The 23947-nt window shown below is 47.4% G+C and overlaps 1 protein-coding gene across 1 annotated transcript in view; it reads left to right on the top strand.

The window, feature by feature from the left end:
* Positions 1-23947, top strand: part of Plxna4 (plexin A4) — a 448155-nt gene that overhangs the window by 78650 nt on the left and 345558 nt on the right. The window contains exon 3 of the mRNA XM_021188876.2: positions 14675-14857. Within this exon, the coding sequence (XP_021044535.1) occupies positions 14675-14857 (183 nt within the window). The remainder of the gene's footprint in view (positions 1-14674; positions 14858-23947) is intronic.

The raw sequence follows: 23947 nt of genomic DNA, 5'->3' as shown, positions 1-23947 counted from the left end.
AACTCTGGAATCTTCTTTTGGCTCTGAATCTGGGGCTCCCTCAGGGTCTGTAGAGTTGGAACTGAGTCTCAGACAGAGTCTTAGTTAGAGTTTCTATTACTGAGATAAACACCACAATCAGAGGTAAGTTGGAGAGAAAGGGGTTTATTCAAATGCACAGTTCCATATCATAGTCCATCACTAAGGGAAGCCAGGGTGGAAACTGGAAGCAGGAGCTATTACAGAGGCCATGGAGGTGTGTGGATGACTGGCTTGCTTCTTGTGGCTTGCTCAGATGGCTTTGTATAGTACCCAGGACCACTAGTCTAGAAGTAGTGGTGGGCCCTCCCTTATCAATCATCAGCCAAGATAATGCACTACAGATGTGCTCACGGGCAAATCTTATGGAGGCTTTACTCTGTTGAGAATTCTTCAATCTGGCTGTGTCAAGCTGACATAAAACTTAGCATCACAGCTGGATTTTTCCCAATGGGTTGCTGCTGCTGGACATAGCCAAAGGAGGCTACAACTTAAGAGGTTGACTTCAAGGGTTTGTTTTTAGAGGGTGGGAATACCTGTGGGTTTTATTGTAGTTATAACTTGTACAGCTTACAAAGGGGATATGACCAGAGATTTGTTTTGATTACACACTTTATATTAATTCAGAAAGATAGAATGCTATCCAGAAGATATTTATTGAGCTTATATGGCCTTTTCCATTTCCTGAGACCTATGTTTCTTCCCCTGAACTCAGAGCTGAGAGTGGTCTGACCCTGGGTCACTTGCCTACCTCATGATTCCAGAACCTTCTGATTGCAACTCTCAGAGAACTCAATGGTGCTTCTGCTTCTCTATGGGCCAGGAAGGCTGGCTGTATTCATGTCAGAGGAGAGTCTGGGAACAGCCAGGAGAGATCTCCTATGACTGAGTAGCTATGAGTATAGAAACGCAATTGTCAGTCCCTGGGCTATGCTGGATAGATACTGTGGGAGCTGGTGAGGCATCTTTAGGTGTTTGGGGGGATGGAAGCATCCCCCACATTTGATTTCTGAGTCTTTCTTTTCCTGGGTCCTGGTCATCTCTAATCCAAATGGAAAAGGCATCCAATAACGGAGTCAGTAGAGCCTGCACATTGCTCAGAGGATCTCATGAGAGCCTAGGCATTAAGAGAACTAGAACGATCTGGCAGGGGTTTTAGGTTGTTCTGGGACTCAAGGAGTCTAACCTGAGGCCAATTTGTTAGGAAGGCATCTAGGAAGGTTAACTAATTTGATTTAATTTGTAGTTCTGTAGCTTCTCACCACTGATCCTGTCTCTGCCCCCCTTTGTAGCCTACTTCAAAGGTTCTCTGCAACTCTCTATCTACAGAGTGCACACCTCTAGGGCTATGGGACCGATAGCCTACCATTTTTGTCTTGTGCCAGGATTCTATGATGGCCAGCCTTTCCCACAGAAACTTGACAGTTCTAATTTGAAATAGGCAGCCCACTTTGGGGAGGGCATTGTTGCAAGCTAAAGATCGGTGGCCTTCATGAATCTAGAGGTTGTCCTAGACTTGGTTCCCTGCATTCCTCTCCCTCTGTGGTTTGCTGAGGTCCCTCACAGAGCCCTAGGCTCTGGCTCCAAGTAAGCCAAGGAGTAGAGAAAACATCTTAAATCCTGGGAATGTTTTAGGCAACTAGGCAACAGACTGGCCAAGATCAAGGAAAGACCTCAGTCTCCAGGAATGTGAAAGGGAAGTCCATCACTGCAGCCTGGAGATGGGACAAAGGTTGTAGTCATGGGAGTGTCTATCACTCCACTTCCTGAAGTTGGAGTTTGAAACCAGCTAAGAAGCACCAGGCAGCACCAGTCTAGGGCTGATAGTGGGAAGCAGACAGAGTGGATACAGATCACTTCCTCTTCTCTGGGAGCTTTGACCTCAGAGTGACCTTCTGCTAGGAACCCCCCCCCCCCCAACCAAACCAAACAAACAAAAAAAATGAAGTAAAACAAAACAAACAAACAATAAACGATTGGGTCCATGGGGCAGGGACTCTTATTTTGAATCATCACCAGTCACCTATCAGGCCCTCATAACTAGGGGTAGAGAGTGAGGGCCACCACTGCTTTGCATTCATAGTCCTGCCCTACCAGTGTGCAATGTGCTTCATGCCCCCTTTCATTGTTCCTACAGAACAACAGAATAGTCAGGCTCCAATCCTCAAGGGGATAGAGGGACAGAGAGTTAAGCACTGACCTTAGTATTATGTAATTGGCAGTCTAGAACATACTGTGTGTCTGAATCTCAAGCCTGCTACTTCTCCCATAACATGTCTCAGTGCAGGGCCAGTAGAACTTGTCTGGGTAGGCAAGGTTCCTATGCAACGACCATCTAGGTAGAACAAGGGATGTGTGGTCCTAGACACTGAGTATCAGGTACAAATGGGGGGCTCTCCAAGTTAATGCAGCCCGCAAACATCTCCCGAGATTCCAGAGGCCTGACTGGAAGAACTATGGCTGGGCCAAGCTTCCCTATGACTTGAAGGTTTACCCACAGGCCTTACCAGTCCCACGGGGGTCCCAGAGGCAAAAGAACAAGCTTCATTTTCACTTTCTGGCCAACTGTTGATATGATGGAGAACCCCGTCCCCACATGCTGTGTGATTCATCTGATTCCCTGACACAGCAGGTAGTCCTAGGAAGTAGGCTGGGTCATCATCCCCATGGACTCAGGCTGGCCTTGTGTCCTAGCATAGCTGGTCACTCAGGTTTGCCTGGCGCCTGAGATCCTGAACTCCATGAAAACGAGCATCCGGAATAGCCAGGCAGCTGTCCCAGGCCAGCCTCAGCCAGTCTACTTGCGCTGTTTTCGTTTCTTTGTCAGCAGGAAGCTGAACTCTGACTACATGGGTTTGTTTCCTGTTATGGTGAGAGAGAGGCAAGGGTTCCTCTCTTTGCTTGGCATTCACACTCCCTTGGTCCAGGAACTCCTCCTCTTCCACACCCTGCCCCCCTTCTCATTCCAACCAATCTCGTCAACACTACCGATCACTAAACGAGATCATGAAATAGGTACACATTGCAAGCCCTCACTCCTTGCAAGCCCTTTGAGTACACGATTTCCTTATTTAAACTTCAAATGCCTGTTGAAAGACAACCCGAAGACAGAAATCTCTCCCCCTCTCCTTCCCCCTCCCCACAAAGTAGCTCCAGTACTAGGCATCCAGATCTATCTTAAGATAGGCACTCATCATTCCTTCTTGGTCAGCAGGAATTGCAGTAAACGTCCCACCTGGATCTTTTGGGGTCATGTGATGATGGCCAAGTCCTGGGGGATGAGCTAGATCTGGTGGGAGGAAGTCCAAGGTTGGCTTACTGTGTTCTCCCAAGATGCCACTTGGGAGGCCAGCAGGTCAGGTGTGTGTGTGTGTGTGTGTGTGTGTGTGTGTGTGTGTGGTGTGTTTTAAGAATCACACATATCAAATTTTAATACAGGCACATTCAAGAGATTCAGTCTATAAGTTTCTGGGCTATGACTTAAGGACATGGATCCTCACCATGCTGAGACATTACTTTGCAGGCTCAGCATAATGTCATGCACACTGGGACATATGCCTGCATGTACACACACCTTCCCTGTGCTCATCTCTCCTCTTGTTGCTTCTCCCCGTCTTGCTCTAAACCACTCTCCTCGTGCTTCATCACCTTCTGTCTTGTCTTTGTGGCTTCTTTCCTGTCCTGCTCACACACTACCCTCAGCCATGAACATAGTGATATTTCTCTCTCATGAGTATACAAGTGTGTATGTGTATTTATGCACATGAGCCTCATTCAGTAGGCATAGCACAGCCTGAAATGAGATGTTGGACCTCTTATCAATCAACATGTGAATGTACCTTACCAATCACTCCAGATATAGAGTTCCCTTGAATTCACTTCATCTACACAGGGTGGTGGCTTGGCAAGGATGCTGGCCAGGGAGTCCCGACCTTTGGGTCTCAGCCAGCACCTGCTCACAAACTATCAAAAGGCCAGTAAACAGTTCCCCAGCTGCTCTAATTTTATGCTAAGGAAGGAGTTGGTGAGACAATATATATTCCATAAAAAGCAAAAAAGAAACACACAGATGTTATTCGAAAGTAAGGGCAGGCCCAGAACCCCTTGATGAATACAAATGATCCCAACCCCCCCTGCCCCCCCCCCCCCCCAGTTATACTGTCCCTGTGATTTATTGCTGGATCTGCACCATCAGTATCTTCTTTGGAGAGGGTTGGACTATATCTAACTGAGGTTGCATTCAGTGTCTTAGTCCCTAGGATCTGCCTGTTTGCTGGCCTGTTTTCCTTTCTCTATGCACACATGATGGAGGCTCAGACAACGCGCCAGGAAAAGACATCTTTTAAGCTGCAGTCTTTGCTTTCCCTCTCCAGTGTCCTTTAATTTTCCGAGGCTGAAGGGAATGATCACACATCCACACACTGGCAACTGCTCTCATTGCGTTAACAAAGTTAGAGAAGGAAGAGACAACCAAGGGCACTTTCCTCATTCTATCTGTCCATTTAGGTCCTTGTCCCCAGTGAGTCTGGCCCCCTATGCTGTCCACATAAACACCTCGGCATCCCTGAGAGCAAAGAAAACCAGTATCGTTCTCCGTGTCATTACTACATCTCTGTCAGTGTTCCAAAATATAATGGGATCTGTTCTGCTGATTTATCCTGCATGCAGGCGACATTACCCAGACACATGGGCCGGAGGAGCCAGAGAGGAAGATACACGGCAACATGAGTGGAGCTAATAAAATTTATTCCCACTAACAAGGGAATGACCTACCCCATAATTCAGCCTGGTGAGCGGGGCCGCTGCTTCCCTGTACCCGCCAGGAAACACACAAACTTAATCATCGTGGCAATCCTCACCTCAATTATAGTTCAAATGGTGGCTGTGGTGGCCCGCCTTAAACTCTGGGAGGGGGAGCAAGAGCTGGGATGGATGGGCGGTTTTGTATGGGATTTATCTGCCCCTGACAGGCAGCTGCTAGAGGCGGGTAAAGCTAAGGTCTAGAAGGGGAGGGAAACTTCCTGGTGGAGTTTGGCTGGCACTGCCCACAAGGCTGAGAAACTTCTCTGGGAGTCCCCAGGGGTCCAGTCGGGGGGGGGGCACTAGATTTGCTCCCAGCCTATTGCCACCTGCAGAGATCTGACTCTCTTGCCAAGCTGGTCCATAGCTGTGGCCTGTGCAGACCTCCTTTGTGCCCTGGCTACTTATTAGAGGGAGGAACCCGGGGCCCTCAGTAGCTGGGCTAATGAGGAGAAGGTCATGGGTCCAGCCCCCAGGATTCTCACTGAGCTGCTCTCTGGTGGTGCTGCTCAGCAACCCTTTGGAGGGGACACGGCAAACACTTGCTGTTGGCTATGGCCTGGCTTGCAGAAAGCATGACAGGGTTACTGCCCCTCTCCTGGGAATACATCAGAAATTAGTAGTCACGCTACCCTATTAGAAGCTAATATCATGTTCGTTATCATGACTATCAAAAAGACTCCTCAGACGTCCGATGACATTGGCCCACAGTGGGTACCCAAACACACCGAGGTCTCAACATTAGTATAAAAAGAAACCTTTGCTTTCTTTGGTTGTCTTGGTTTGTGGCTTCCATTGCTACATAGGTACAGAAGTAGAATAATTAAGCTTTGGAAGCTGCCCCAACTCCCCACGGAGCTCCTGGGACACAATTGGTCTTCTTCTGCCCTGATATTTAGCCCCTCCCATCCTTTACGAGATGCCTGAAAGCAGGGCTCTTGGTTCTTGGGAACCTTGGCTACAATTTGTTGGGTTGGTTTTCCAGCCCCGAGACACTTTGCACTGAATCCCTTCAATAACAGATTTGTCTAACTAGGTGACTGTGGCTGTGTCTTGCTGCCTCTCTCTCCCTTCCTCTGTACATTCATTTTCCCTACAGTTCCATTAAAAAGGACACAATAAAGAATCACTCTGAGATGATGCATTAGTAACTAAGTGGATGACTACAGTCCCCCCCCCCCATTCTGTTTCTGCTCTCTGTGTTCACAGCCTGGGTTCAGGGGCAGCCTTGACCTCTAACCGTCCTTCTCTGGCTTCCTTCTAAGAGTTCAATGCAGTCGGAGACGCAATAGAGCTTTCAGAGAGGGTTAGGAATTATGAAGGAGAAAGCAAAGGTTATGCAAATCAGTAAAGCCATCGAAGAGTTGGAGGTGTGTGTGTGTGTGTGTGTGTGTGTGTGTGTGTGTTATATCTTTGTTAGAGAGATGATCACTTAAACACATCTTACAGAGTAATAAACAGGCTTCTCAACAAGGCTAAGCCTAAGCCTACCATAGTCTCCTGGAGTTCTTTCTAGGCTCCTGAGAGCCCCTGGGAGCCCTCTCTGTTTACCCCTGAGGAGACAGAGTAGAGCATACACAGCTTCATCTCCAGGGGCCCATGCACGCAGCGCTTCAGGCCCAGGTGTATTTGTGAGCACCCGAGGGGTCAGCAGCCATATTTGAGATATGGTTCCTAATAAGTGGGTGATCATTATCACCCTGTACTGCCGAGCTCCACAATCGGAGTCTGTATTTAGACATGAGCTATTACAGCTTATCTGATCAATACCTCGTTTAAAAAGAAATCCCACATGCGTAATTCACTGGTGCTGGGTTTCTAACAGAGGCCTGCTATGTGTGTGTGTGTGTGTGTGTGTGTGTGTGTGTGTGNGAGAGAGAGAGAGAGAGAGAGAGAGAGAGAGAGAGAGAGAGAGAGAGNGNGNGNGAGAGAGAGAGAGAGAGAGAGAGAGAGAGAGAGAGAGAGGGAGGGAGAGAGCCCTCCCGTGTGTAGGAGTAATGAATGCAGAGGTTTATGGCTTGTGAGGATGCGGAGTTCCAAAGGTCTTCCATCCTAAGCATCCTGGACTTTGGCTTGCAGATTTCTCTCTTCCCTTCTGTCCTGTATGACTTCACAAAGTTTCCACTTCCACCACTTCCACATTCTTTGGCAAATGTGGACACAAGAGAGGAAGATCCCAAATTTGATGATTGGCCAGGGACTGTCTCAGAAGGGTTGCTTTGTGTCCAGGTTCTGGAAGTGGCAGACAGCAGAGGTCCTCCTTCAGTGGTGAGCCTTGCTGTCCTTGAGACTGGAAGATGCTGACTCTAAGGCTGCTGCCTAGCAACACAATAGACGTGAGGGTTTTGGTTGTTGCTGGTTTTGTTTGCTTGTTTTGTTTTTCTAGACTGGAAATTTGAATTTCAGTTTTCCCAGTAGCTTAATAGGTTACTAGGGCAGCCATAGCCAAGTCTTGATTTTGTTTCTTGTAAAATGGGTTGGTTTAGCCTGGTAATCTTCCTTTCTTCTCTGGAGTAGTACAAAAGAATGGCAGTATACTGTGTTCTAAGCCAAACAACAACAACAACAAAACCATCAAGTGGAGACCAAGTCACCTCTGTGCAGAGTCTCTGACTGTTTCTTCTGCATCTGGTGGCCTTGCCCTTCATTTTCTCCAGGGACACCTGAAATAAGACACAAACTGCTTGTCTAAATACAGCCTAGGTCTGTTTCTAACACTAGAGGAGGACAACTTGGGCAACATCAACCGAGACTCTTGCATCTCTATGGTCCTGGGACCTTCCTTAATGCTTGGTCTTTTATAAATATCTTGACGCAACTTTAGTAAATGAAGATCTGTCCGGAGCCAGAAGCCTCCCCTTTCCTCTCGCTCAAAATGAGGAGTTCCTCTAGGCTAAGAGACCCCAGTATAGGCTTCGATGGACCCCCAGGAGGAATTTGGGCAGCTTTCCTCCCTCATCTAATGGGCAGGGGTGGTGCCCCAGGGCAGGAGGGTGCTGTGGAGGTGCTCAGAGCTTCACAAGAGGCAGGGCAACACTTCTGGCCCCAGGAAGGGCAGAAGGACTGGCTTGCTGCTTGTGTAAGGACTCTTCTGTTTGCTGCCTTCTGAAGGCAAGTGTAGAACCAGGTCTGGCCTCTCACTTTTCTCCCTGGGATCCAGAGCAGCCTTGCAGGTACATCCATGGTCGGAGTAGCCAGCTGCATTCATCCATCACACTGGCTCACCTGACCTGCGTTTCTAGGTCAGTGTAGGCTGTTTGTAAGCAGTGGATGCCTGGGGTGAGAGGGGAAGCCTGTGGCTATGGAAAAGACTATGTCCCAGAGCTCAGCTAATTGGCCCACAGGGGGATGGACCTGCTGACCCTTACCTCGTTAGCACTGCCTTCGGACCACTGAGCTTTGGCCTAATGCTGACCTTTCTGTAATAAGGGTTCACTGGGGTTCTGATAAAGGTAGGGCAACTGGGGGCCAGGGAAAGTTTCTCTGTGTGGCAGGGAAGGGGCTGTGAGGAGTAGACCAGGGGCCTGCCAGCTGGGGTCGGCAGCATCTGGATCAGGTGCCAATCCACCTCTTGTCTCACGGTCTTCAAGATGAACTGGGATGGCTGTTAGCATGATGGTTGGGTCCTTGAGAGCTGATCATTATACCTGAGGCTGGAAGGTGATTCTAAGGCAGTGGTTCTCAACCTTTGTAATACTATGACCCTTTAATACAGTGCCTCATGTTCTGGCGATCTCCAACCATAAAATTATTTCCATTGCTAGTTCATAACTGTAATTTTGCTGCTGTCATGAATCCTAATGTAAATATCTGATATATATATATATATATATATATATATATATATATATATATATATAAAACATTAGGATGTAATATCATATATATATATATATATATATATATATGTTATATATAGTTTTAAGTGACCCCTGTGAAAGGGTCGTTTGACCCCCCCCAAAGGGATCACGATCCACATGTTGAGAACTGCTATTCTTAGGGTTTGAGGGAGAACCCCCACAGTTCCCCAGGTCTGCGTCCTCTACCAGTTCTTCACTTGGGCTCCTCAAGTGGCTGTCTTGTGGTTCTGTCCCAGAGCCAGGGGACATTGACAGAAGAAGGAAGCTGGCAGCGTTTTCAGTCCCCTCTCAGTGGCGATGATAGAGCTTTTCAGAGTGCCAGTCTCTGCAGAGTGAGAGCAATTTCCCTGTAATTGGTAAAGTAACCGTAACTGCTCTGTCATTTGTATGTAGCGACACGTAATTGCACGGTAACCTTTGCTGCTGTGTGCAAGGGAAGCGTGGTAGGCTATTAGATTGTAATTTGGAGTGTCAGCTATGGCTTCCCATGCCACCTTACCATGGCTGCTGGTGCTCTGCAGGCCACTGGGTAGCTGTTGTGGAGTGGGGGGGGGGGGTTTGGCATTTAGGTTCAACATGGGTGGGGTGCTGCAATGTAATGACCTCTGTGAGGTATCCCCAGGGTGCGGATGCCTATTCTCTCCTTAGTGGGGATAAAGACCATCCTGGTATCTTTGAAAGCACAGAAACACTAAGAGGGGAGTGAAGATGTGGTCGCCTTGGCCTCACTCAGGCTTTCCGTGGACTGGGTTTGATTGAGACACAAGGTTTTGCTTTATGAAGAAATTGTTCCATCTTCTGGATCAAGAGACCCTTCCTTTGCTTCTTCATTTAGCCTGCTGGGTCCAGTTTCTTACCCAAAAGCCATTTCTAGTCCCTTAATCTGTACAGCATTCCTGAGGTTGAAACCACACATCTCTTCAGCACTGCTGAGGAGACTCGCCAAAGTTAGCCAGTTTGTCTTCAGCTGACAAGTAAGAGCGAGAGCTCTCACTCTTGTAGCATTTACTGCGTGGTGGGCTGTGTTCTGCATGGGGTAGATGACTGACTGAGTGGTGGGCTGTGCTCTGCATGGGTTAGATGGCTGACTGAGTGGTGGACTGTGTTCTGCACTGACTGAGTGGCAGACTGTATTCTGCATGGGTTAGATGGCTGACTGAGTGGTAGACTGTGTTCTGCATGGGGTAGATGACTGACTGAGTGGTGGGCTGTGTTCTGCATGGGTTAGATGACCGACTGAGTGGTGGGCTGTGTTCTGCATGGGTTAGATGATTCAGTCATCAGCACTATGGAATATGTTCTATTACCACAATTGCTATGTTATAAATGATGCATCTTAGTTAAACGATTTGCCCATGGCTACAAGGTTTAGATAGGCAAACCTAGTTCTAAATTGTTAACTACTGGAAAACCAAAGCTTTTACTTGGTCATCTATCTACCTGGTTGCCATCCTGCTGTCCAGCCACCAATCTGTTTACCTCATGTGTCTTAACCTGGCATGAAGCAAGCCATGGTGAAGCTGAGAGTACAAAGATGCATAAAGCATTATCCCTGTCCTCAGGCTCAGAGTTGTTGGAATACAATGAGTCATTCTTCTTAATGTATAGCCTATATATTAAAATTTTTAAATAAAACTTATTATTAAAAATCCTTGAAAATAAATAAAAGGTAGCAACACCAGAATGAACCGGATGCAAATTCTACCTTAACCAACTCATATCCTATCAGGGTTAGTACTCAGGATGGAAGCTGTGAAGATTACATTCAATTTCTCACTTTCAGTATCAAATGGATTTTATGCACTTATCTACCACCAAAACCGAAGATCCATGACTGAATTAGAACTATAATAACAATTGACTTTTTAGTCTTTTTCTTAAATTGTCTCATTCATGAGACATTCATCTCAGTCGTTTCTCATCTTCTACCACTTGGTTTTTCTTACTTTCTATCCTTCATATTATATGGTATCCATGTGTACATTTGTTTACATCTATACAGGCATTATTGGCTAGATTCTATGCTGTTAGCTGCTGGGAAATCAAAGCTTTTTTTTTTTTTTTTTTTTGGGTCATCTATCCACCCATCTGTCTGTCTATCCTTCCATCCATCTACCCATCTGTTTACTATATATGTCTTATTTATTATGAACAAGGCACTAAGCTAAGGGTCTAAAGATGCTTACACCATGTTCCCTGGTCTCACTCTCAGAATCCCCAGAATGCACTGAGTCACTCATCTTAATCTAAATCCCATGCATTCTATGAGGACTTTGGGGGACAGTAGAAAGAAAATAAGATGTCACTTTGGTCTTGAGATAGAAGACTCAGGCTGTCTGTCTGTCTCTGGTCTGCCAGCAGCATTCCCAAGCTGCACCCACATTTAGTCCCTTGTGATGGACCTTTTGATCTTCCTCTGTAAAAATGGCACTCATTGGCTGGCCAGCATAGCTGAATCGACCTACTAAGATCCTTATCTAGAGATAAAGTAAAAAAGTGATTAAGGAAGTTACCTGATATCGACTATCGACCTCTGGCTTCTACATGCTATTTAGTCCTATGTGCACATATATCATGTGCATGAAAATACACACACACACACACACACACACACTGGGGCTTCTGAAGAAGATATATCATGCTGGCTTGCAGCTGTAACATGCTCATGGGCATTTTTGGAGTGACCAGAGGGAGAGGCCAGGCCTGGGCCTGCAGGCACAGTTAGACTCCTGATTAAGCCTAGTCCTGGCCCCAGGGACTGTAGCTCTAATAATACTATTAATGGGGCCCTGGGGAAGATCCAGCTAGGGTCAAAGCAAATACTCCGACCCTCATCACCCAGGGACTCAGAAATGTGCACTATTCTCACCTGCCCAAGACATTCACAGATCATCCGGGAGCCCGGCCATCTGCACCCTATGAGCAGATGGAGGTCTTAGGGCAGGGAGAATCTTCCAGATCCTTTCCCTGTGCAGCCATTATCCCGCGACTACAACTCAGGAACCTGCAGGGGCTTCTGTTTTCCATAGCCATCATGGCTCCAGGCTGAATCTTTACTCACAAATCCACAGAAGATCTCTTCCTTCACCGAAGAGCTTCCAGGTCACAGGCCGCCTTTTTCATTGTCTCATTCGGTTCTTGCCTTGGCCCTGTCTTGCTGTCTGACAACCGAGGAAGGTGAACCTCAGAGGACAGTAGGAATACGTTATACCTCAGAAACAGCTCAGTGCCTAGGCTAAGCCTGTCCTTTGACATTTTCTCTGTATGTCACTGTAAAAGCATCCCTCCCCTGGTGCCCCAGCTTTGAGGAACCTAAGAAAGGACACGCCTCAGGACTGCCAGACAACCCGCTTGGTTAAAGGCCTGGACCGTACCCTCATCACCTGGGGTCTCATTCAGAGGGAAAACCTCAGCCTTGGGAAAGCCAGGGGTGGAAGGTGTAATTTTCCATTATGTTACCCATGAGCCCAGCAGCTGCAGCTCCAGTCTCCTCTGAGCTGAAAGACAACACTAAGTCATGGAGTTTCACAGGTACAGGTGTGGAGACAGAATCCTGCCTCCTGACAGGGTCTGGCAGGGAGCCTTGTGATCTAAGAGGAGCAGAACCCCCAGCTCAGACAGCCAGGTTGGGCTATACCAGCTTCCTTCTGGTAAAAACATTCCCCACCTGGACCCCTTGCTGTGAAGTGCTGCAGAGGAAGAGAATCACAAGACAGGGCACTTTCTGCCTCTGACTTCATGATGCAGTTGCCTGACTGCCTGACTGTTTTTGTAGGTGGTTGTTGATTTGTTTGTGTTTCTCCCAGCTAAGGGGCAACTGTTTGGTAATCCCGGCCACTCCAATGCCCTTCTAGATGAAAGTGGAGAAAGCCCAGAGTTCTCCTTGTCCCAAGTTAATAAGGGGTGTGTGGATGATGGCAGCAGGGGACTACGAGACATGGGCTCCCTCTCTCCCTGCCTCAGGTTTCCCTTGTGCCAAGGAGATGATCATTTAGCTTCAGCTACTTGGAAGATGGGTCAAAACAGGCAGAATACAATGTTTGCCGATAGCAGAGATCTTTGTTGCCTAACTTACGCTCAGAACATTAGGGACTCAGATTCTTTGTGAACTGGAGTCAGCAATGCTTAAGGACTATGAGGCTTCTAGGCACCCCAGGCTGCCCTGGAAACACCTGGCAGGTTGCCATAGTTACATTTAACAAGGAGAAGGCATGATACTCTCTCATCCTGGATCTTTCTTCCTCCTGTCTATCCATCTTTTACCAACCACCTGTCTCCTTTCTCATTTTGTCATGGTAGGAAGAAAGATGCAGGTGGGATACAATCTTGAAGTTTTTGTCATAAATATCGATGCTGTGCTTTCTTGTTGTTGTTTGTTTGTTTTGTTTTGTTTTATTTTGTTTTTATAAGGGAAGAGGAGAGTTTTGTTGCCTCTAAGCTGTTGGACAAGATGCATGGAGGTGACTAAAGGTGCGGACAGACATTTGTTCCTCATGTGGAAGAAGGGGAGAGGCTAGGGAACTTTCAGTGTTCAATATGTCCTCTCTCTATGATGCCTATTGCTACTCCCGTCCAGGAAGGGAATGAGAGAGCCCTAGGCCCTGGAGAGCGGAGTTGGCCACTTTCACAGGGTTGTGTTGGCAGGAACCTGTTCCCCACGTGCCTCTTGCTTTGGCTGGCTTTAAGCCTTTAAAAAAGCAACACCTTGTATTTTATTTCAGTCCCTTCTCTGGAAGGTCCAAAGACGTTTACGGGCCCAAGCGTGATAGGTTTTATGGTAGCCCATCAAAAGGCAGGGGCTGTGTCCTTCATCTTTATAGTTTGAAAAATGAAAAAGCACAGGAAGACAGAGTAACTCTTTGGAGGCCACACAGTGCTTCCAGGAAAGGAGCAGAAAGCCAGTAAGTTCCCAGCACCTTTAAGAAGCCCGAGCCAACCCAGAGCTGCTTGAGAGGAGTGTGAGAACTCTCCTTAGCCACTGTAGAGGTCTTTCCCCTCCAGGACACAGCAGAATCCAGAGGGGAATCCGTGGCTGGGTGGGGTCCTCTGGGTTGGAAACAACCAGAAGCCTGGTATGAGAGGAGTAAAGGTTGAGTGGAAAGATGGAAAAACTGGCCCAGGAGTCCTTCCTCTTGACCTTTGACCCCTAAAGGTTGTATATCCTGGAATTGGAGATGAGCTGGGTCATTGGTATCTCAGGCTGTTGAAGAGCTCAGGGATGTAAATTAGTTTGAGAATGGTGTTTGGGAAAACTTGAGACCAGGTACCTTCCTTAAGGACTTTTCTATGATTGAGAATTAGGCTGTGTCCCAGGAGGTTATCCAAGGGGTCCTTTTATGTGGCACATCTTGGGGAGCTTAGACGACACATCATGTTGTGGGGGAAAGGTTACTCCAGGCATGACAGCGCTCCAGCTGCCCCTCTCCACTGTGCTGTAGGAGACAGGGAACCTGAGAGCAACAGGCCGATCAGGTTCAAACCTGGCTCCTTTGAACCCTCCTTCTTTGCTGATCATCTGGCCGTGGCTCTCTGGTCCTGCTGGCCACACTTCATTCTATCCCTTTGAGCTCTCATTGGCACAATCGGCTCTGAAATCAGTGTGTCGACACACTCTCGGAGGTCACTTCTCCCTGACACCAGAGCCCAGGTATCTGTGGCCCGTGCAGGGGGCTAGCTCAGAACTTTTCCATGTGGCCGTGAAGATGGACAGTCAAACCCACCAGGATGGCACTCAGCAGGGGTCGAGGAGATGCTGTGGTGCGGGGTGAGAGGCATCTCCGAGGACCTGTGCTGCTGCTATGGGTTTGCAGCTGTCTACTTGGAGGAATTCAGACAAAGCATTTACCTTCTCTACAGCTGAGCTTCGCACACAAAACAAAAGAAAACAAAAAAACAAAAACCCAAAGGATTCAGAATCAGTAGTCCATTGCTTAAGGAGTCTTCTGGCAGTTTCCCCACGTTGTTCTTTTCTAACTTTTCTCCCATTGACTTTTCAGCTCCTTACCATTGACGACAACTTCTGCGGCCTGGATATGAATGCTCCACTGGGAGTGTCTGAAATGGTGCGTGGCATTCCAGTCTTCACAGAAGACAGGGACCGCATGACTTCCGTCATCGCCTATGTCTACAAGAACCATTCGCTGGCCTTCGTGGGCACCAAAAGTGGCAAGCTGAAGAAGGTAGGAATGAGACGCGACTGCTTTAGTTATTGTGGAGACAGTTGGTCCCCCATGGTGTTTTACTGTCATGGGCCTGGTTCGAGCTGAGATAGGCTGCCGTGGAGGTGATGGCAGTTGTGTGTCCTTTCTCTGCCTTCAGTTGTAGACTGTTGTGCGAATCAGGCTGCATGCGTGGATGGATTCACCCTTCCCTAGAGCTGGCATGCACATGAGAACTGTTAGCCCAGCCTTGCTCGGTGGATTCAAATGGTGTCATCTATTCCACTTGGCCTTGTGCCCTTAGGCAAGGGCTCTATTAAGTTGAGGTGGCTGGAGAAGGTGGACTGGGGGGAGGGCTGTGCCTGTTCCTCTTGTTCCAGCCCTTATGGGCCGGTGCATCCATCTGGAATTCATTCAGGGAACAGATGGAGCAATGTGCAGACCTGCTTGAGAGCTGCTAATGGGGCTAAGAGCCAGCCTGTGAGAGAGGGACACCATTGCTGAAGTAGAAGCAAAGAAGTGGCTTATGGATGGATGGAATCAGATGATCTGGAGAACTTGGCATGTGACCCTTGTCCTGGCACAATGGGCAAGCTTGGCTCGTTGGCAGTGTTGGGTGTGTTTGCCCATTCAGAAATGTTCTCAGGCATGGGTTCTCAGGGGGATTGGAAGTGGCTCTATTGTATTTATCTCTGATGGGGGTTAAGCGTCTTTCTAGCTCTGGAAGCCAGAGTCCTGCCTGCTTTCCATTGTCTGGTTATTTGTTCCTCTTTACCTTGTCTTATTTAGGTTTACCTTGGCAATTTCCAAACACTGTGTGATTCAGACTAAGGAAAATGATGAAGACTGAACCTTGATCCCTCCTTTTCCTTTGATTTATGTCTTGGTGTTAACTCTGAATGACCATAAGTGAGAACATATTCTACGTTCTGTTCAGAAGGCTGTGTCTATCCTACATCTTATTACGTAAGACCATAGCAATCCTTCCTGTGAACTCGATATCCAAGCATAGGTTGCAGTGTGGAGGAAGTGTGAGACAGGGTCAGGAATGAGTGGTGGGTGTCTAGAATAATTACTGAATATCTGGACAAGAAAAGAGGATCTGCTGGTAGAGTGCCATGGTACCCAGAAGAAAGCGCACATGGACTGTGTGCTTAACCTCACACTCCATTTCCATGTCCTGGCAGTGGTGCCACAGCTGAAAGAATTTACCCATGATCTGCACATCCTCAAGAAGTTTATGTCCTGCCTCCCCTGCCCTTCTTGACGCTGTGACTCCTTGGGATTTCTATCCATGTACTGAACTGAGTTCTGTAGATGCCCAGAGAATGTGCAGCAATGTGTTGGTCCTCAAGCAGCTCCAATGTCTAATTGCTGCCACCTGTCTGCTTCTTCCTCTCAGAATCCCCCCTGACCCATATCAATCACTCTGTCGCTATGGGAGATGTGGCTAGCTTTTGGTTCTTTCAGACTGAGGCTTCAAGTTTTGAGTGGGCTAGGACATCAGACCTCCAAACTTGCTGAATTCAGTGCATCCAGTGGGCTTGGATATAACTAGGAAGAGAAGTCTATGAGTTGTCGCGTAGTCAGAGACCCTGTGGGTGTCTCTGCTGGCTGGTGCTCACGTTGCAGGAAAAGTACATTCTAAATCCCAGTGGCATGCTCCTTTGTGGATTATCCATGAGATGCTTGGCATTACTGGGAGAAGGGGAAACCTTTGGGAGGTGGGACTGGTACGAGGCTCGACGTCATCAGGTGTTAGCCTTGAATGGAATGACCCAATCCCATCCCTTCTTGTTTTTTCTTTCTCTTTTGCTCCCTGACTCATGTTGTAAAAATTTCCTCCGTTACACACGGTTGCTATCATGTTGTATCAACTTGCCAATGGTCCCAAACGATGAGGCCAAGTGAAACTAGACAGGAACCTTCTAAATTTTGAGTACAAATCACCCTTTCTCTCTTAATAAGTTAATTGCCTTGAGTATTTTGGGATAGTGATAAGACACTGTCCAAAACAATCACCATACACAATTCACACAACGGAGTGTCTATTGACTGGCTGCACTGGCTCCCACAGGGAGACTAAACACTGCTGAGGGTATGGACACAAGCACTCTGTGTTGCTTTGACACTTTTTACTGGTGAGCTCTATCTCAGTACAGCGGAGAATCGACTTTCTTCATCACCCTAAAACATTGTTATCCATGGAATCTCAGACTAGCTTTCCAGACAGAATAGCCCGAGAATGAGGAGTAATTTTATGTCATTTCTAGAGCTGTTTAGACTATGTTGCCAGTGTCAGGAATGTGGAGAGTTCTTTGTGTATAATGGAGCAGTTATTTGGGAAAAGACACTTTTTTTTTTTTTTTTTTTTGACCTTGGCTGCACTGTAAATCTGAAATGGTTTAGAACAGTGCAGAAGCCTGTCCCCCTGCTGCTAAGGCTCAATGTCACAGAGCCCCATGAGAAGCACAGTGGATGAGCAAATGCACAGAACCCACTCTTCTGGGGGCATGGAGGGGCAGAGCCATGCATAGACAACAGGCAACACCCAATGGGAAACTGGGAACATTCTCAGCCACACGCAGGCTGACATTCCCCATCTTCCCCTTGGATGCATTTGTGTAAGAACGGTCCAGCTTCAGCCACCTGGGATGTTAAATTTAATATCCATAGCAGTGGTGGGGCTGGTGAGGCATACATATCTGAAAGCTAGGAGTAGGGGTGTCAAATGGGGGGAACGAGCTGGCTTTTCTGGGGGTGGGGAGCTCACCATCCAGGCAGCCAAACTTTCTGCTCCACAGGTTCAGAGTGGCAGCCACTTATTAGCTTTGCACAAGTCTGGCCTGTGCTTCTGCAGACTCAGCACAGTCAGCCCAGGGGACAGTCTGAGTTGGGAAAAGGAAGGTAGGGCTGCCATGCCGTCTGTTGTTTGAAATAATAAAAAGTGAAAGTGGCCCGTTTGTTTATTTTCCTAGACAATAGAATTTCCCACCACCAGTAGCTCAAGGTCACCACGCCCCTTTCTCTGCAATAACTCTGATTTGCTTTTTTTCCCAGAGGTTATCAGACTCACTGCCACCTTTCTGGGCAGAGACCCAGCCATAGCCGGCTGGAGGCTGCAGCTGAACTTTGCAGCAAGTTTTGTGAGCCACCGAGCCTGGGGTGCAGGAATAATGACAATCATACAGCAGCCGTAATTACGGAGTTGGCGTCTTCCAGCCCTATAATAATCTCCGGAGTGCACAAGGGCCTTTCAGATTTCTTTGCAGTATGACAGGGGACTCGAAGTGGGCAAGGTGGGCGGGAAGGGCTTGGACGGTTGCTGAGGGTAAGGGAAGTTGGCTGTGGGCTCTAGGGACCTGGGAGCTAGACTCCAGCTATCCATAGGCTGCCCTCGAGATTACTGACTTTTCATTTTGTTTGAAAGGTATGAGTTCCAATTATTTGCAGCCTTGCCTTTGATGACCATAATTTTGTTCCTTGAGTGCACATCACATGAGGCAAGGGGAAGGGAGGTGAGGAAAGTGCCAATTTGGTTGTCTTTTGTGTTTTCTGGTGTGTGTGTGTGTGTGTGTGTGTGTGTGTGTGTGTGTGTGTGCATTTGGCAGACATTCCCATGGTGAACATAAAAGGCATGTTCTGTTAAGAGATCTGGCATATAAATGCTGAAATCATCAGGAGGTGCCCAGGAACTCAGAGGAACCCACAGCCTGTTAAAATTTCATCTGCAGGCGAAATCCACGAAGCAAACACCATCTTGACTTGCTTTAGGTTGTCTGTGTGAAGGCTGGGGTATCTAGATTAAAAATCTGTTTGCTTAAATATCTCTGCGGCAATCCTTTCTGACTCTTTCTCTCTTTGCACCAAGCGATCATATTTTATAGCTGCTGATCAGCAGTGAATTACTGCCTGACAACAGGAGGAGAGACTGACGTTCATTGTGAACCACAACATCATAAACTTGTACTGGAGGTGTGAGCCTGTCTTTCCCAAGTGCTTTCTGCCACCGTGTGTTATATATACTGTTCTCAGCTAAGGGGTGGGGCACCCACCAGTGTTGGTTAATCAGAGCCCTAGCTCTTTCTGCTATGTGTCTGTATCCAGGTTTCCCCCAGCTGTGATCAAATACCTGCAAGAAGCAACTTGAGGGAGGAAAGATTTCATTTGGCTCATGGTTCAGGGAATACAGTCCATTGTGATTGGAAGGCATGGCAGTGGGGCTGGCTCTGTCCATGGCAGCAGGTGACTGCTTTCTCACATCTTTGTGGGACAGGAAACATAGGAAGAGGACCACTGAAGCCCAGAGGCTTTAATCTTCTTCCTTTGTATTCAGAGGAGGACCCAGTCAGCACTCAGGATTATTACTAGCCTCCTCAGCTAATCCTCTGTGGGGACACAAAGGTGCATGTCTCTAACATCCTAGGCATTTCTTAATCCTATCAAGTTGACAATTAAAATGAGCCATGTCAGAGCCTGTAGCAGGCTGTGTGTTTGACGTGTGCATGCTCCAAGCCAGTCCAGCTGCCCAGAATGGGAGCTGAGTGTGTGTGTGTGTGTGTGTGTGTGTCCATGTGGAGTCAATATGACTGTAAAACACATAAAGAAACCTTCATTGCAATGTCCCACAGATTGACTTTGCCATCTTACTTTTCTGTCCTGTATCTGTCTTAAACCGATTAGCTTGCATTCCTTGGGTCTACAGGGGTGAACCAGGCCTAGGTTGAGGTGGGTCATGGAGTCTCACACTAGGTGTGATTCAGAGCACAGCTTCTTATGATTGAGCAAGTCAAGATGGTGTTGGCTTCATGGATTTGTCTGCGTATGAAATGTTAACAGTCTGTGGTTTCCTGAGCTCCTGGGCACCTCTTGATGGTTTCAGAACATGCCTTTTATGCTCACTAAATGGAAAGTTTATGTGTGTGAAGGGATCAGAGAGCATGAGCATAAACACTTGAGACACACAGACAGACAGACACACACACAGAGACACACAGACACACACAGAGACATACACAGACACACACAGAGACATACACAGACACACACAGAGACATACACAGACACACAGACACACACAGAGACATACACAGACACACACAGAGACATACACAGACACACACAGAGACATACACAGACACACAGACACACAGAGACATACCCAGACACACACAGAGACATACACACACAGACACACACAGACACACAGACACACACAGAGACATACACACAGACATACACAGACACACAGACACACACAGAGACATACACAGACACACACACAGACATACACAGACACACACACAGACATACACACACAAACACACACAGAGACATACACACAGAGACATACACAGACACACAGACACACACACATACAGAGAGACATACACAGACACATAGACACAGACACACACAGAGAGACATACACAGACACACACACACACACACACACAGAGCTGTATCATAACTGAGGCTCCAGCCCTGCTCTGCTACTCCCTAAATACATCTGGGAATTCTTTTCAAATTCTGGACTCTGAAATTTCGGTCTACTTTAATTAAAAATAAATCCAGGGGTTGGCAAGATGTCTCAGAGGGTAATGGTGCTTGCCACACAAGCCTGATGATCTGAGTTCAATCCCTAGGAGCCCACATTAAGGAGGAGCGAACTAACTTCACAACGTTGTCCTCTGACCTCCACACATGTACCATGACACATGCATGTGGACACACACAGATTCACACATACACATATACAAAGACACACAAACATTATAATCAATAAAATGTAAAATGGACCCATGTCCTGTAGAGCTGGGCAGGTGGGTAGAAGTGTCTGGAAATCTCGTTCAGGGCTGGGGCTCTGGGCGTTGACCAGGAGCAGAGCAGAAATGGTACTCTGCTGACTCAAGTTTGAGCATTCAGCTTGGTTGTGCTGTGCACTTCTCCAACTTGAACTGCTACCGTGAGTTTGCCTAAGTTAGGAACAAACAGGAAGGGAAAGAGTGTGAAAGGATCAGGCCTGAGCCACTTCCTGCGTGGAGACGAATCCTCCTGGTAACTGTGTCCACAGTTCTGTTTTGCAGGTCTTATCCTGGTCTTTGCTAGTGTTAAGCCTTCATGAGTTTTAACCTAATCTATATACTTTCTGTACAAGACCTGAGGTTGAAGTGGCTGCAGCCCAGGATCCTCCTGGGTCTACCTAACTAGAGACAGAGGCCATTCTGTCACACAGAGCCCATTCTGTCACCAGCCTCTGAGCCCTTAGCATCCCAAGCCCGGCTCTTCAGAGTAATTTCACCTTACTTTGACATGTCTGCTTCTGGGCATTCCTCCCACCTCATCTCGATCTTCTTTGGTATGTCTTAAGCTTTCTCTTCATGTTGTACCCAGTTAGTAAGACTAGCCAAGCTGGGGAGTGCCCTCTCTGACATATTTTATGTGTTTGATACCATGAAGTCCCAACCATCCTTTTATCATGAATATTTCTCCATTGTTCTTTTCTTACCTTCTCTTATTTTTTTATGACTTTGCCCATCTACTTTCTCCGAAGGGATCTCAAGTGGTCATTTGGAAGCCACCAGGGCAAGCATAGCATGCCTTTACTGTGGTCTCTGCCACAGCCTCCTTCAAAGCAGCTTGTCAGCCTTGTCTGGATTTTGACACCTTCTCTCCTGGCTTCCTGCAAAAACACACATTGGGATCCCCAGCAAACAGTGCCTCAGGGGCACCTGTCACTCTCTTCCCCAGGGGATCAGCATTAGGGTTCATGATTGAAAGACAGTGTTAGAAATGAGTTTTGTCAATTCAGACTGCATTGGTACACATGCCACTTGTTTGAATTGTATGTGTGTCTATACATTGGTTTGGGAAGATCCTGACCATCCATTAAAATGAAAAGACATTGAAACTGAAGAAAGTGCCACCGAACCACCCCAAATCATAGCACGCATTCAGGCAACTGATACACAGATGTCAGGCACACCGGTGACACATGCAATTGGAGAAAAATATTATGCTTTACAAGAATATATCATTAGAAAGGAAACTAGCAGCATACCAGGAGTCTGACCATGTAACCAAGACAACAAAGATGGGAGCAATACATGTGCAGAGCAAGAAGAGAGAGAGGCAGGAGTGGAGAGAAGCAGGCCCAGCTGCCATTGTCCCCTTTACCTGCTGAGGTTTTTTTTTTTTTTTTTTTAACTGCTAGACTATCAATCGAAAGAGAATAGTACCTAGAGGTTCAATACAGTGAAGGGTCTCAGCAAGGGTGGAACCAGGGAAGGGCTTCATCTCCAGAAACTGCCTTATTTGCTGGACTGATTTGTAACCCACCTGTTGTTGCTTTCATGGGGGCTCTACTTAGCATCTCCTTGTTCTCTGTATGCATCTTTAAATGTGACCACCAGGCTTGCTTCTTGGCGGGGTCACGGGGCTTCTTCCTGGGAGCTTTGGTTTATTGTCAAAGCATCTCCAATGACTTTTTAAAGTACCTTCTCCCACCTTCATCTCAAACTTTCTATCCCAGTCCAGTTGACAGAAGCATATTGCTGCCCTATAGCTGTGTAGAAAGCTATCCCCAAGCCCAGAGTCTTAGAACAGTATTGGTAACCATACAGTTTTCAAGGATCAGGAAGCTAGATAGAGCTTAGCCGTAGTCCTCTGGCTTATGCCCACTCTCAGACTAAGGACTGCAGTCATCTCCTGACTCAAGGCCTGAATGGCAGAGGATCCAATTCCCAGGTCATTCAGACCCTCACTGGAGTCGGATATGTTGGCTCTATTCTGTGAACTCATCCCTGAAAGCTGTTTACACGCTAATGAAGGAGAACAGCTTGGTTCTCAAGATCCAGAGGAGAGAAGAGGAAGAAAGGAGGGAGGGAGGGAGAGAGAGAGGGGGCGTCATTATCTCTTTGGAATCTGACTCAAAAATGACATCTTAGGTTGTCAGAAGTCCACCACTTGGGCTCACATCCAGGGAGAGGGTTTTCTATTAAGCCATTAGTACCAGGAGATAATGGGGATTCCCAAGGGTCACTGTGGAGGCCACTTACCACACTAACACTGAAGTCTCAGCCACTGAGGGGACTGGAACCAATACGTTGAGTCTTCAAGTAAATTTTTAGTGAACAATGGTGGCCCAGGCTCAGCTCTGTCTTCTGGATGCTGAAGCTCTGATGGTGCACACATAGAGAGTCAGAGGATGAATGGCAGGGGCTAATGCAAGTGTGCCACACTTTCCTCATAGGGGAGGAGAGGGGGGCCCAAGCTCAGGGGGCAGTTCACCTAGGGGGAGAGTAGCGCTTTGAGAGGGACACGGCCTAGAGCCAATCTTCAAATCAACAACTCTGTTGGTCATGAAGATTTGACTAGGGTTTCTGGGTTCTAGTCAGGTGTGTGATTGGCTGACAGGAAAGAGCGTAGGATGGACACCTAGGGACCAAGCACCATCCATTTAGCTGTTGTCCACATATTTATTAAATGACCCTCAGCATTTCCTTTTATGGATAGAGTGTAGTCTCCCTCTTGGTCATGCGGAAGGGACTAACTGTCCCTCCTGTGGTCATATGATTTTATCTAAAGTTTGCCCTTTGTCTCGTTTACATGGAAAGACCCTGAGCTCTGTTTGGAGTTGGCTCTGTTCTGCTTGAGTTCTTGGCTGTTGGATGAGTCTCTAGGACCCTGAAGGAAGTGGCCCTCCTGGCTCTTGTACCTGGTCCATGTGTGCATGTTTACCAAAGGCTTGCATTTTCTCTCTGTCCTGCTCTGTCTTGGGCAGCTGTAATTGATTTTCCTGTCTCTAAATGCTTGCCCCTTTAATTTAACCTGTAGAGTGGGGGCAGATGTGTCTTCCTGAAGCAGCCCATCCCTCTCATTCTCAATGTTAAAAACAACAAACTTCACCTTGTCTACTGTCCCTGGCCAGAAGCCCTGCACAAATGGCCAGACCCAATGGAAAAAAAAAAAAAAAGTCCTGCCTGGTGCTTTAGTGTGTCTTGGCTGGGCCCGCATGCTTTGAGTTCACAAGGGCCCTGGCTAACTGACAGTACTGAGGAAGAAGCTCTGTCCTGAGAAGCAGCGTATGCAGGGGATGAGTGACATTCACAT

The sequence above is a fragment of the Mus pahari genome, chromosome 2 (assembly GCF_900095145.1).
Source record: "Mus pahari chromosome 2, PAHARI_EIJ_v1.1, whole genome shotgun sequence".
In the NCBI taxonomy this organism is placed as follows: Eukaryota; Metazoa; Chordata; class Mammalia; order Rodentia; family Muridae; genus Mus; species Mus pahari.
This window is presented reverse-complemented; position numbering and strand designations above follow the sequence as displayed.